Source organism: Orbicella franksi, chromosome 10, assembly GCF_964199315.1.
Source record: "Orbicella franksi chromosome 10, jaOrbFran1.1, whole genome shotgun sequence".
Taxonomy (NCBI): Eukaryota; Metazoa; Cnidaria; class Anthozoa; order Scleractinia; family Merulinidae; genus Orbicella; species Orbicella franksi.
The window spans coordinates 696,585-710,733 of record NC_138154.1 but is presented as its reverse complement, the minus strand read 5'-3'; the positions used below and the strand labels follow the sequence as shown (position 1 = coordinate 710,733).

General features: G+C 42.9%; 5 protein-coding genes and 6 pseudogenes across 5 annotated transcripts; 7 read left to right on the top strand and 4 right to left on the bottom strand.

The window, feature by feature from the left end:
- Positions 1–35: 35 nt before the first annotated feature.
- On the bottom strand, positions 36–1,323 carry LOC145501279 (histone H2B.1 pseudogene; annotated as a pseudogene).
- Positions 1,324–1,346: 23 nt separating this feature from the next.
- LOC145501278 (histone H2A pseudogene) lies at positions 1,347–2,269 on the top strand (annotated as a pseudogene).
- Positions 2,270–3,151: 882 nt separating this feature from the next.
- LOC145500173 (uncharacterized) lies at positions 3,152–9,776 on the bottom strand. Its single transcript, XM_081479654.1, has 3 exons — positions 9,257–9,776; positions 5,504–5,799; positions 3,152–3,603 (listed from the first exon to the last, which is right to left on the bottom strand). The coding sequence occupies exons 1-3, from the start codon at positions 9,564–9,566 to the stop codon at positions 3,259–3,261; spliced, it is 951 nt and encodes a 316-aa protein (XP_081335780.1). The 5' UTR covers positions 9,567–9,776; the 3' UTR covers positions 3,152–3,258.
- Positions 3,876–4,632, top strand: LOC145501273 (histone H3-like). Its single transcript, XM_081480766.1, has one exon. The coding sequence runs from the start codon at positions 4,106–4,108 to the stop codon at positions 4,514–4,516; it is 411 nt and encodes a 136-aa protein (XP_081336892.1). The 5' UTR covers positions 3,876–4,105; the 3' UTR covers positions 4,517–4,632.
- LOC145501272 (histone H1-delta-like) lies at positions 5,063–5,882 on the top strand. The gene has a single exon (XM_081480765.1). It carries the CDS (start codon positions 5,292–5,294, stop codon positions 5,865–5,867), a length of 576 nt encoding a protein of 191 aa, XP_081336891.1. The 5' UTR covers positions 5,063–5,291; the 3' UTR covers positions 5,868–5,882.
- LOC145501275 (histone H2B.1 pseudogene) lies at positions 6,702–7,274 on the bottom strand (annotated as a pseudogene).
- Positions 7,664–8,146, top strand: LOC145501277 (histone H2A pseudogene; annotated as a pseudogene).
- A 91-nt stretch (positions 9,777–9,867) lies between the features above and the next one.
- LOC145501274 (histone H3-like) lies at positions 9,868–10,628 on the top strand. The gene has a single exon (XM_081480767.1). It carries the CDS (start codon positions 10,102–10,104, stop codon positions 10,510–10,512), a length of 411 nt encoding a protein of 136 aa, XP_081336893.1. The 5' UTR covers positions 9,868–10,101; the 3' UTR covers positions 10,513–10,628.
- Positions 10,629–11,046: 418 nt separating this feature from the next.
- On the top strand, positions 11,047–11,882 carry LOC145501270 (uncharacterized). Its single transcript, XM_081480764.1, has one exon. The coding sequence runs from the start codon at positions 11,288–11,290 to the stop codon at positions 11,861–11,863; it is 576 nt and encodes a 191-aa protein (XP_081336890.1). The 5' UTR covers positions 11,047–11,287; the 3' UTR covers positions 11,864–11,882.
- A 109-nt stretch (positions 11,883–11,991) lies between these two features.
- LOC145501276 (histone H2B.1 pseudogene) lies at positions 11,992–13,314 on the bottom strand (annotated as a pseudogene).
- A 23-nt stretch (positions 13,315–13,337) lies between these two features.
- On the top strand, positions 13,338–14,030 carry LOC145501269 (histone H2A pseudogene; annotated as a pseudogene).
- The last annotated feature ends 119 nt before the right edge of the window (positions 14,031–14,149 follow it).

The window sequence follows — 14,149 nt, the reverse complement described above, 5'->3', positions numbered from 1 at the left end:
AATGACAAAGTAAAACTAGGTGCAACACACACACTCGCACTCACACAGGATAAAAAAAAAAAAAAAAACAGGCAATCGAAGATCAACGCCCGAAAGCTGCAAAGAAAATGCTCTTGTCAATAAGACGTAAGATAGATCTCGCAAAAAAAAAAAACCAAACAAAAGAGATCTTGAGCGTTGTTTAATAAGTTTCTCTGATGCTTGACCAGAGATGGAGTGAAACACTCGAGCGCGTGCGGAGAACGTGAACTTAGCCGTGAACTTCGGTCTAAAAAATCAAAAGAAAATAAAAACTGAAAACCGATAAGGTTGAAAAATGTCAAAGGTTCAGCATCTTGTGAAAAGTTACAAACTCTTCGGGCATAGGCTTTCTTCAGTGTGAAAACCATTACATGATACTTCGTGCGAGTGTTCATTGCAACGTAACAAACGGAAGCTAAGCGCGCGGAAACTGCCTGTTAAATTATGCGCGCGCGGAGAACATGACATTAGGTGCCACTGGCTTGTTGATTTTCGCGGGGAGTCTTATAATAGTCCACGATAAACGTTGACGGCACACGGAAAGTTTGCGTGAAAAACTGACAGGCAGCGTTCCGAGCTATCCTTTATAAAGAAAAGCATAAAGAACTTGAACTGGGCCATTCATTGCTGTAAACAGTTTTATTTTGCAAAAAAAAAAACACACACACACAAAAACTCTATGTATATATTTCTCTTAAATCTAATAGTTATCTCAAATCTGAAAGCTTAAAAGAAAGCCTTGTGTAGTGTGGCGATTAAAGGAGCAGAAGGGGTTAATAACTAAAGAACTGACACGTTGGACATTGCTTTTTATGACATGTGGTGGCTCCTAAAGGAGCCGTTTTTGTTGTGAATCAACGCTGGAGTCGATGTTTACTTGCTGCTGGTATACTTGGTGACAGCCTTAGTGCCTTCGCTGACAGCATGCTTTGCAAGTTCTCCGGGCAGAAGCAACCTGATGGCGGTCTGGATCTCGCGGGAGCTGATGGTCGACTTCTTGTTGTAGTGCGCCAGGCGGGAAGACTCATTGGCGATACGCTCGAAGATATCATTCACAAACGAATTCATGATACCCATGGCCTTGCTAGAAATACCCGTATCGGGATGAACTTGCTTAAGGACCTTGTAGATGTAGATCGCATAGCTCTCCTTTCTCTTTCCCTTCCTCTTTTTCTTGGCCGAACCATCAACTGCCGCCGACTTAGTTTTTCCCGCTCGCTTCTCGCCTTTCTTTGCTGCTGGAACTTTCGGTGCCATGTTTATCTGGCTTCTCTGAAAAATTGTTTGGAATTCTAGATGATCCGATGAGATCAGCTTTCAACATGCCACGGTAACTTAACTGCTATTTATTACAAATTATCCAGGAGGATTAATTAGTATGCGGATCGAAATTGCCTTTCGCCGATTGGTTATTTCATTAACTGACAACTACCCATAGGCCGACGCTACCGACAGCGCATTTTGCCTGCTAATTATCTTTTGTTCGGAGTACGGCGCGGTTTTGATTGGTGCGCTTTGATCCTCTGATTTGAAGAAAAATCAAATAAAAATCCGGGTCATAGTTTCGGGCTGACTAGACTAGAACAAAATCGTTCAACTCAACTTTGCCAGAGATAACAAGCAAAGAGAACATTCAGAAAGTGAAAATGACAGGTCGAGGAAAAGGCAAAGCTCCGGGCACCAAGTCTAAGAGCCGTTCATCCCGGGCAGGACTTCAGTTTCCTGTTGGTCGTATCCATCGTCTCCTTCGCAAAGGCAACTACGGCGAGCGTGTCGGCGCAGGTGCTCCAGTCTACTTGGCTGCCGTACTGGAGTATCTGAGTGCTGAGATTCTCGAGTTAGCTGGAAATGCTGCTCGGGACAACAAGAAAACCAGGATCATCCCTCGTCACCTGCAGTTAGCCGTTCGAAACGATGAAGAGTTAAACAAACTTCTTGCTGGTGTGACTATCGCTCAGGGTGGAGTTCTTCCCAACATACAAGCAGTGCTTCTACCCAAGAAGGCGGAGAAGAAACAACATTAAGCTCCCAGCTTAATAACAAACTCAAAACGGCTCTTTTAGGAGCCACCAAATGTTGATAACAGTCATGTTCCAATACAAAGATAAGCGGCCTTATAGCAATACATCAAAGTTACCAAAAACTACCTCCTGTTAGGCATTCGCTTCAACTACAAAACAAAACTAATGAAATCAATGTAAAGTTGCCTGCAGTACACACATAGAGAAAAACACAAGGCGTACAATAATTAGGCATGCGCGCGTTGGTTTTAAACCGAAAGTCCAGTGTATTATATTTATCAGCTGGAAGTCGATAAAAGTGACTTAAAACAGTCTTAGCGAGTTAATCTCTTGTGTGACTTTCATATATATTCTCTACGGCTTTTATTACAAGATCTAATAAGTACCTACGAGTGTTCGAGACGTTGTCTAGTGGTCCTGCTCGGTTCGGCCAGGAAGGCGGCAAAAGCGAAAGAGCAATCCAAATGTCCGGCAGTAAACTTATTTACTATGTGGGTGTATTCATCATGCAGTTTGCAAATCTAGATATTCGCTGGCGCGTGCTACAGAAAGAATGCAACAGTTATGAATAAGAACTACTGCTGATTACTACAAGCCGAGATGTGTGTCATGCAATAGGAAAACCATTGTTAATGTTATACAAAGCGTGCCCGTAAGTAGTTGGGTTAGTTTACATTTTTTTGTCACCCTTATTTTATGCTTGTCATCTAATCGACAGAGTAGCGGAATAAAAACGTTCTTAACCGACTCTCAACCCGAGGAATGTTCTGGGAGAATGTTCTTAAAATCTTGGTTAATCTCAGCCTTAACGTTCTTATAAAAAAAAAAGTTATAGTTGTCTCAGTCATCTCATTTGCCTACTGAAAGACTATTCCAACTTAAAATTGTTAACAGATTGGTCTTGAAAACACACACCATAATTTAACTCTTATCTCGACGGCCTTGTTTGCAAGCGCTTAATTTGATCAACGCTCGACACCTAAAACCCAACACTTTACATACACAGAACTTTGATCAAAAAAAATGTCAGCTATTATTGCAACTCTTAACTTCTGTTTTACATCACTAAGGTAACGCAAATTAAAGTTCAACATAGAACTGTGTGTTGCTGTTGTTAAAAATGAATCGCATTTATTGCTGGTCGGGACTTTCGTTAGACTTGTTGGCTCCTAAAGGAGCCGTTTTTTTAAGGGGGAGCTTGTAGTCAGGCACTTCCCTAACCACCAAATCCGTAGAGAGTACGTCCTTGGCGTTTGAGAGCGTAGACCACGTCCATGGCTGTCACTGTCTTTCGTTTGGCGTGCTCGGTGTAGGTCACAGCATCACGTATGACGTTCTCAAGGAAGACTTTCAGGACTCCGCGAGTCTCTTCGTAGATCAGACCAGAGATACGCTTCACACCACCGCGGCGAGCTAGACGACGGATAGCAGGCTTGGTTATGCCCTGGATGTTGTCTCTTAAAATTTTACGATGACGCTTAGCGCCGCCCTTTCCTAGACCTTTGCCTCCTTTACCGCGTCCAGACATGACTTGTTTTAGATAATCCAGTAGCGAAACTGCGAGTTAACGAACCCTGCCGACTTTGCTGGCGCTTTAGTTTGTCCAGTTGTACCTCTCGGGAAACGTAACTTTCAAAACAAAGCAAAGGCGAACGCTTTGCCGACAGTCTCATGAATATTTATACTCGGCATGCCTTACTTTGGATAACTTACTTGCCCGTTAAGGAAAACTGTTACGAGAAATTCTCATTTCTTGTTAACAAAGTCAGACTTAAACTAAACAGGAAATATATATATATCTATATCACAGTGCCCACAATTCCGTAATATTCCGCATGCTTTCGAGTCATTTTCAAATTTCTAGCAACAAGCTGCCTAAGATCGAAAGTTCAGCCGCATCTTCTTCACAACAGAAAAGCAAATTTCTCACAGCCAATCACATGCGTCATTAATCAGCCAATCGGATCACGGGCTTTCTGTTATAAATCGATTTTACTCAATGGTGGTGAAACAAATCAAAACTTTTTGATCGCTTTCAAAACGTCAAATCTCTACTTTCAGTCATGGCTCGTACCAAGCAAACGGCTCGAAAATCGACTGGTGGAAAAGCTCCTCGTAAGCAGCTAGCTACAAAAGCAGCCCGGAAGAGCGCTCCTGCTACTGGTGGTGTCAAGAAACCTCATCGTTACAGACCCGGAACAGTTGCTCTCCGAGAAATTCGCCGTTATCAGAAATCTACAGAACTACTCATCCGCAAGCTGCCTTTTCAGCGTCTTGTGCGAGAGATTGCGCAGGATTTCAAAACGGACCTGCGCTTTCAAAGCTCTGCCGTCCTAGCTCTCCAAGAGGCCAGTGAAGCCTATCTAGTGGGCTTGTTTGAGGATACCAACCTGTGCGCTATCCACGCCAAACGTGTCACCATTATGCCAAAGGATATCCAGTTGGCCAGACGAATCAGAGGCGAGCGTGCTTAAGTGAGCTTACGCTTCACATACTTAAAACTAAAACGGCTCCTTTAGGAGCCACCACTTGAAGATAAAGTCAATGACCAATAAATTGTACCCTTAACTTTTAGCAAGGTTCTGTCTTAACACGTTCCACATTTCTTTTTCTGACGTCAAAGCTGTGTTGAAAACGAACAAACAAATGAACGAAAAATCCAACAAACGAAGGATAGAACTAACGAATACGCGAACCAGTCAACAAACAGACGATGGAAAGAACTAACAAATAAACGAACCAACAAACGAAGGAAAGAACGAACAATGAGCGAAGGAACGAACGAACAAACAAACCAACGAACAAACGAAGGATAGAACTAACAAATCAACGAATAAACCAATGAAACTAACCAACCAACAAACTGACCAAACGTCAACAAAACATCAGTCCAATATCATTCTTTCTAGCGTTTCTTCGCATTAGACAGCGTTTGCCTTTACATGTCGGTCGATTCACTTCGAGTTTTATCGTGTTGTTGGAAAAAAGACTGTACCTCGGTCTCTTTAAAAAGGTTTTAATAAAGTATTTCAATGAAAAACTCAAATAAAACTGTGTACCAAGCAATTTATTCCCAAGTATTTGCATGAAAGAAACACAGAATAACAACGTCCGTTACTAACTTTGCCGGGCTTGTTCTCTCTGCGGTCCGCATTTACAAGTAAAAACTTACAATGCTAACAACGTGCCTCGAATTTCTCGAAAGAGTCACACAATTCACAGTTCAGTAGACCGACAGAAACTAGCAGAATGTCAGACAACGCTAAGCGAAAGATGACCAAAACCCCTGCCGAACATCCGAAATACGAAGAGATGATTAAGACTGCTATTCTCACGTTGAAAGATCGCAACGGTTCTTCACGCCAAGCGATCGAGAAGTACGTTAAGGCCAACTACAAGGTGGGAGATACAGCATCTCATCACGTCAAGACAGCTCTGAAGAAGGGTACAGCCAATGGAACCTTCATCCACACCAAGGGAGTGGGAGCTTCAGGATCATTTAAGCTACCAAAAGAGCAGAAAAAGCCGACCAGAAAGTCTGCTGCGCCGAGTAAAAGGCCGCTGGCTAAGCCAAAGAAACCCGCTGCTACAACGAAAGCTTCCACAAAGAAACCTGCGGCCAAGAAAGAGACTTCTTCTACGAAAAACTCTTCTACAAAAAGTCCGTCATCCAAGAAAGATACGTCCAAGAAGCCTGCAGTCAAGAAGCCATCAGGCACAAAGTCACCAACAAAGCCGAAGGTAGCTGCGAAGAAACCTAGCACAAAGAAAGAAGTTAAAAAGCCGGCCGCAGTCAAGAAAGCTAAGGTGACCAAGAAGAAGTAAACGAAGAGATATCTTCGCCCGGCGTCCAGTAAACCAAACGGCTCTTTTAGGAGCCACCAAATAAACAAAAGCAATGACCAACTTGAAAAAAAAAACAAAACATATATTTCCCTCCATATATTTGACGAAATGACAAAGTAAAACTAGGTGCAACACACACACTCGCACTCACACAGGATAAAAAAAAAAAAAAAAACAGGCAATCGAAGATCAACGCCCGAAAGCTGCAAAGAAAATGCTCTTGTCAATAAGACGTAAGATAGATCTCGCAAAAAAAAAAAACCAAACAAAAGAGATCTTGAGCGTTGTTTAATAAGTTTCTCTGATGCTTGACCAGAGATGGAGTGAAACACTCGAGCGCGTGCGGAGAACGTGAACTTAGCCGTGAACTTCGGTCTAAAAAATCAAAAGAAAATAAAAACTGAAAACCGATAAGGTTGAAAAATGTCAAAGGTTCAGCATCTTGTGAAAAGTTACAAACTCTTCGGGCATAGGCTTTCTTCAGTGTGAAAACCATTACATGATACTTCGTGCGAGTGTTCATTGCAACGTAACAAACGGAAGCTAAGCGCGCGGAAACTGCCTGTTAAATTATGCGCGCGCGGAGAACATGACATTAGGTGCCACTGGCTTGTTGATTTTCGCGGGGAGTCTTATAATAGTCCACGATAAACGTTGACGGCACACGGAAAGTTTGCGTGAAAAACTGACAGGCAGCGTTCCGAGCTATCCTTTATAAAGAAAAGCATAAAGAACTTGAACTGGGCCATTCATTGCTGTAAACAGTTTTATTTTGCAAAAAAAAAACACACACACACACAAAAACTCTATGTATATATTTCTCTTAAATCTAATAGTTATCTCAAATCTGAAAGCTTAAAAGAAAGCCTTGTGTAGTGTGGCGATTAAAGGAGCAGAAGGGGTTAATAACTAAAGAACTGACACGTTGGACATTGCTTTTTATGACATGTGGTGGCTCCTAAAGGAGCCGTTTTTGTTGTGAATCAACGCTGGAGTCGATGTTTACTTGCTGCTGGTATACTTGGTGACAGCCTTAGTGCCTTCGCTGACAGCATGCTTTGCAAGTTCTCCGGGCAGAAGCAACCTGATGGCGGTCTGGATCTCGCGGGAGCTGATGGTCGACTTCTTGTTGTAGTGCGCCAGGCGGGAAGACTCATTGGCGATACGCTCGAAGATATCATTCACAAACGAATTCATGATACCCATGGCCTTGCTAGAAATACCCGTATCGGGATGAACTTGCTTAAGGACCTTGTAGATGTAGATCGCATAGCTCTCCTTTCTCTTTCCCTTCCTCTTTTTCTTGGCCGAACCATCAACTGCCGCCGACTTAGTTTTTCCCGCTCGCTTCTCGCCTTTCTTTGCTGCTGGAACTTTCGGTGCCATGTTTATCTGGCTTCTCTGAAAAATTGTTTGGAATTCTAGATGATCCGATGAGATCAGCTTTGAACATGCCACGGTAACTTAACTGCTATTTATTACAAATTATCCAGGAGGATTAATTAGTATGCGGATCGAAATTGCCTTTCGCCGATTGGTTATTTCATTAACTGACAACTACCCATAGGCCGACGCTACCGACAGCGCATTTTGCCTGCTAATTATCTTTTGTTCGGAGTACGGCGCGGTTTTGATTGGTGCGCTTTGATCCTCTGATTTGAAGAAAAATCAAATAAAAATCCGGGTCATAGTTTCGGGCTGACTAGACTAGAACAAAATCGTTCAACTCAACTTTGCCAGAGATAACAAGCAAAGAGAACATTCAGAAAGTGAAAATGACAGGTCGAGGAAAAGGCAAAGCTCCGGGCACCAAGTCTAAGAGCCGTTCATCCCGGGCAGGACTTCAGTTTCCTGTTGGTCGTATCCATCGTCTCCTTCGCAAAGGCAACTACGGCGAGCGTGTCGGCGCAGGTGCTCCAGTCTACTTGGCTGCCGTACTGGAGTATCTGAGTGCTGAGATTCTCGAGTTAGCTGGAAATGCTGCTCGGGACAACAAGAAAACCAGGATCATCCCTCGTCACCTGCAGTTAGCCGTTCGAAACGATGAAGAGTTAAACAAACTTCTTGCTGGTGTGACTATCGCTCAGGGTGGAGTTCTTCCCAACATACAAGCAGTGCTTCTACCCAAGAAGGCGGAGAAGAAACAACATTAAGCTCCCAGCTTAATAACAAACTCAAAACGGCTCTTTTAGGAGCCACCAAATGTTGATAACAGTCATGTTCCAATACAAAGATAAGCGGCCTTATAGCAATACATCAAAGTTACCAAAAACTACCTCCTGTTAGGCATTCGCTTCAACTACAAAACAAAACTAATGAAATCAATGTAAAGTTGCCTGCAGTACACACATAGAGAAAAACACAAGGCGTACAATAATTAGGCATGCGCGCGTTGGTTTTAAACCGAAAGTCCAGTGTATTATATTTATCAGCTGGAAGTCGATAAAAGTGACTTAAAACAGTCTTAGCGAGTTAATCTCTTGTGTGACTTTCATATATATTCTCTACGGCTTTTATTACAAGATCTAATAAGTACCTACGAGTGTTCGAGACGTTGTCTAGTGGTCCTGCTCGGTTCGGCCAGGAAGGCGGCAAAAGCGAAAGAGCAATCCAAATGTCCGGCAGTAAACTTATTTACTATGTGGGTGTATTCATCATGCAGTTTGCAAATCTAGATATTCGCTGGCGCGTGCTACAGAAAGAATGCAACAGTTATGAATAAGAACTACTGCTGATTACTACAAGCCGAGATGTGTGTCATGCAATAGGAAAACCATTGTTAATGTTATACAAAGCGTGCCCGTAAGTAGTTGGGTTAGTTTACATTTTTTTGTCACCCTTATTTTATGCTTGTCATCTAATCGACAGAGTAGCGGAATAAAAACGTTCTTAACCGACTCTCAACCCGAGGAATGTTCTGGGAGAATGTTCTTAAAATCTTGGTTAATCTCAGCCTTAACGTTCTTATAAAAAAAAAAGTTATAGTTGTCTCAGTCATCTCATTTGCCTACTGAAAGACTATTCCAACTTAAAATTGTTAACAGATTGGTCTTGAAAACACACACCATAATTTAACTCTTATCTCGACGGCCTTGTTTGCAAGCGCTTAATTTGATCAACGCTCGACACCTAAAACCCAACACTTTACATACACAGAACTTTGATCAAAAAAAATGTCAGCTATTATTGCAACTCTTAACTTCTGTTTTACATCACTAAGGTAACGCAAATTAAAGTTCAACATAGAACTGTGTGTTGCTGTTGTTAAAAATGAATCGCATTTATTGCTGGTCGGGACTTTCGTTAGACTTGTTGGCTCCTAAAGGAGCCGTTTTTTTAAGGGGGAGCTTGTAGTCAGGCACTTCCCTAACCACCAAATCCGTAGAGAGTACGTCCTTGGCGTTTGAGAGCGTAGACCACGTCCATGGCTGTCACTGTCTTTCGTTTGGCGTGCTCGGTGTAGGTCACAGCATCACGTATGACGTTCTCAAGGAAGACTTTCAGGACTCCGCGAGTCTCTTCGTAGATCAGACCAGAGATACGCTTCACACCACCGCGGCGAGCTAGACGACGGATAGCAGGCTTGGTTATGCCCTGGATGTTGTCTCTTAAAATTTTACGATGACGCTTAGCGCCGCCCTTTCCTAGACCTTTGCCTCCTTTACCGCGTCCAGACATGACTTGTTTTAGATAATCCAGTAGCGAAACTGCGAGTTAACGAACCCTGCCGACTTTGCTGGCGCTTTAGTTTGTCCAGTTGTACCTCTCGGGAAACGTAACTTTCAAAACAAAGCAAAGGCGAACGCTTTGCCGACAGTCTCATGAATATTTATACTCGGCATGCCTTACTTTGGATAACTTACTTGCCCGTTAAGGAAAACTGTTACGAGAAATTCTCATTTCTTGTTAACAAAGTCAGACTTAAACTAAACAGGAAATATATATATATCTATATCACAGTGCCCACAATTCCGTAATATTCCGCATGCTTTCGAGTCATTTTCAAATTTCTAGCAACAAGCTGCCTAAGATCGAAAGTTCAGCCGCATCTTCTTCACAACAGAAAAGCAAATTTCTCACAGCCAATCACATGCGTCATTAATCAGCCAATCGGATCACGGGCTTTCTGTTATAAATCGATTTTACTCAATGGTGGTGAAACAAATCAAAACTTTTTGATCGCTTTCAAAACGTCAAATCTCTACTTTCAGTCATGGCTCGTACCAAGCAAACGGCTCGAAAATCGACTGGTGGAAAAGCTCCTCGTAAGCAGCTAGCTACAAAAGCAGCCCGGAAGAGCGCTCCTGCTACTGGTGGTGTCAAGAAACCTCATCGTTACAGACCCGGAACAGTTGCTCTCCGAGAAATTCGCCGTTATCAGAAATCTACAGAACTACTCATCCGCAAGCTGCCTTTTCAGCGTCTTGTGCGAGAGATTGCGCAGGATTTCAAAACGGACCTGCGCTTTCAAAGCTCTGCCGTCCTAGCTCTCCAAGAGGCCAGTGAAGCCTATCTAGTGGGCTTGTTTGAGGATACCAACCTGTGCGCTATCCACGCCAAACGTGTCACCATTATGCCAAAGGATATCCAGTTGGCCAGACGAATCAGAGGCGAGCGTGCTTAAGTGAGCTTACGCTTCACATACTTAAAACTAAAACGGCTCCTTTAGGAGCCACCACTTGAAGATAAAGTCAATGACCAATAAATTGTACCCTTAACTTTTAGCAAGGTTCTGTCTTAACACGTTCCACATTTCTTTTTCTGACGTCAAAGCTGTGTTGAAAACGAACAAACAAATGAACGAAAAATCCAACAAACGAAGGATAGAACTAACGAATACGCGAACCAGTCAACAAACAGACGATGGAAAGAACTAACAAATAAACGAACCAACAAACGAAGGAAAGAACGAACAATGAGCGAAGGAACGAACGAACAAACAAACCAACGAACAAACGAAGGATAGAACTAACAAATCAACGAATAAACCAATGAAACTAACCAACCAACAAACTGACCAAACGTCAACAAAACATCAGTCCAATATCATTCTTTCTAGCGTTTCTTCGCATTAGACAGCGTTTGCCTTTACATGTCGGTCGATTCACTTCGAGTTTTATCGTGTTGTTGGAAAAAAGACTGTACCTCGGTCTCTTTAAAAAGGTTTTAATAAAGTATTTCAATGAAAAACTCAAATAAAACTGTGTACCAAGCAATTTATTCCCAAGTATTTGCATGAAAGAAACACAGAATAACAACGTCCGTTACTAACTTTGCCGGGCTTGTTCTCTCTGCGGTCCGCATTTACAAGTAAAAACTTACAATGCTAACAACGTGCCTCGAATTTCTCGAAAGAGTCACACAATTCACAGTTCAGTAGACCGACAGAAACTAGCAGAATGTCAGACAACGCTAAGCGAAAGATGACCAAAACCCCTGCCGAACATCCGAAATACGAAGAGATGATTAAGACTGCTATTCTCACGTTGAAAGATCGCAACGGTTCTTCACGCCAAGCGATCGAGAAGTACGTTAAGGCCAACTACAAGGTGGGAGATACAGCATCTCATCACGTCAAGACAGCTCTGAAGAAGGGTACAGCCAATGGAACCTTCATCCACACCAAGGGAGTGGGAGCTTCAGGATCATTTAAGCTACCAAAAGAGCAGAAAAAGCCGACCAGAAAGTCTGCTGCGCCGAGTAAAAAGCCGCTGGCTAAGCCAAAGAAACCCGCTGCTACAACGAAAGCTTCCACAAAGAAACCTGCGGCCAAGAAAGAGACTTCTTCTACGAAAAACTCTTCTACAAAAAGTCCGTCATCCAAGAAAGATACGTCCAAGAAGCCTGCAGTCAAGAAGCCATCAGGCACAAAGTCACCAACAAAGCCGAAGGTAGCTGCGAAGAAACCTAGCACAAAGAAAGAAGTTAAAAAGCCGGCCGCAGTCAAGAAAGCTAAGGTGACCAAGAAGAAGTAAACGAAGAGATATCTTCGCCCGGCGTCCAGTAAACCAAACGGCTCTTTTAGGAGCCACCAAATAAACAAAAGCAATGACCAACTTGAAAAAAAAAAACAAAACATATATTTCCCTCCATATATTTGACGAAATAACAAAGTAAAACTAGGTGCAACACACACACTCGCACTCACACAGGATAAAAAAAAAAAAAAAAACAGGCAATCGAAGATCAACGCCCGAAAGCTGCAAAGAAAATGCTCTTGTCAATAAGACGTAAGATAGATCTCGCAAAAAAAAAAACCAAACAAAAGAGATCTTGAGCGTTGTTTAATAAGTTTCTCTGATGCTTGACCAGAGATGGAGTGAAACACTCGAGCGCGTGCGGAGAACGTGAACTTAGCCGTGAACTTCGGTCTAAAAAATCAAAAGAAAATAAAAACTGAAAACCGATAAGGTTGAAAAATGTCAAAGGTTCAGCATCTTGTGAAAAGTTACAAACTCTTCGGGCATAGGCTTTCTTCAGTGTGAAAACCATTACATGATACTTCGTGCGAGTGTTCATTGCAACGTAACAAACGGAAGCTAAGCGCGCGGAAACTGCCTGTTAAATTATGCGCGCGCGGAGAACATGACATTAGGTGCCACTGGCTTGTTGATTTTCGCGGGGAGTCTTATAATAGTCCACGATAAACGTTGACGGCACACGGAAAGTTTGCGTGAAAAACTGACAGGCAGCGTTCCGAGCTATCCTTTATAAAGAAAAGCATAAAGAACTTGAACTGGGCCATTCATTGCTGTAAACAGTTTTATTTTGCAAAAAAAAAAACACACACACACAAAAACTCTATGTATATATTTCTCTTAAATCTAATAGTTATCTCAAATCTGAAAGCTTAAAAGAAAGCCTTGTGTAGTGTGGCGATTAAAGGAGCAGAAGGGGTTAATAACTAAAGAACTGACACGTTGGACATTGCTTTTTATGACATGTGGTGGCTCCTAAAGGAGCCGTTTTTGTTGTGAATCAACGCTGGAGTCGATGTTTACTTGCTGCTGGTATACTTGGTGACAGCCTTAGTGCCTTCGCTGACAGCATGCTTTGCAAGTTCTCCGGGCAGAAGCAACCTGATGGCGGTCTGGATCTCGCGGGAGCTGATGGTCGACTTCTTGTTGTAGTGCGCCAGGCGGGAAGACTCATTGGCGATACGCTCGAAGATATCATTCACAAACGAATTCATGATACCCATGGCCTTGCTAGAAATACCCGTATCGGGATGAACTTGCTTAAGGACCTTGTAGATGTAGATCGCATAGCTCTCCTTTCTCTTTCCCTTCCTCTTTTTCTTGGCCGAACCATCAACTGCCGCCGACTTAGTTTTTCCCGCTCGCTTCTCGCCTTTCTTTGCTGCTGGAACTTTCGGTGCCATGTTTATCTGGCTTCTCTGAAAAATTGTTTGGAATTCTAGATGATCCGATGAGATCAGCTTTCAACATGCCACGGTAACTTAACTGCTATTTATTACAAATTATCCAGGAGGATTAATTAGTATGCGGATCGAAATTGCCTTTCGCCGATTGGTTATTTCATTAACTGACAACTACCCATAGGCCGACGCTACCGACAGCGCATTTTGCCTGCTAATTATCTTTTGTTCGGAGTACGGCGCGGTTTTGATTGGTGCGCTTTGATCCTCTGATTTGAAGAAAAATCAAATAAAAATCCGGGTCATAGTTTCGGGCTGACTAGACTAGAACAAAATCGTTCAACTCAACTTTGCCAGAGATAACAAGCAAAGAGAACATTCAGAAAGTGAAAATGACAGGTCGAGGAAAAGGCAAAGCTCCGGGCACCAAGTCTAAGAGCCGTTCATCCCGGGCAGGACTTCAGTTTCCTGTTGGTCGTATCCATCGTCTCCTTCGCAAAGGCAACTACGGCGAGCGTGTCGGCGCAGGTGCTCCAGTCTACTTGGCTGCCGTACTGGAGTATCTGAGTGCTGAGATTCTCGAGTTAGCTGGAAATGCTGCTCGGGACAACAAGAAAACCAGGATCATCCCTCGTCACCTGCAGTTAGCCGTTCGAAACGATGAAGAGTTAAACAAACTTCTTGCTGGTGTGACTATCGCTCAGGGTGGAGTTCTTCCCAACATACAAGCAGTGCTTCTACCCAAGAAGGCGGAGAAGAAATAACATTAAGCTCCCAGCTTAATAACAAACTCAAAACGGCTCTTTTAGGAGCCACCAAATGTTGATAACAGTCGTGTTCCAATACAAAGATAAGCGGCCTTATAGCAATACATCAAAGTTAC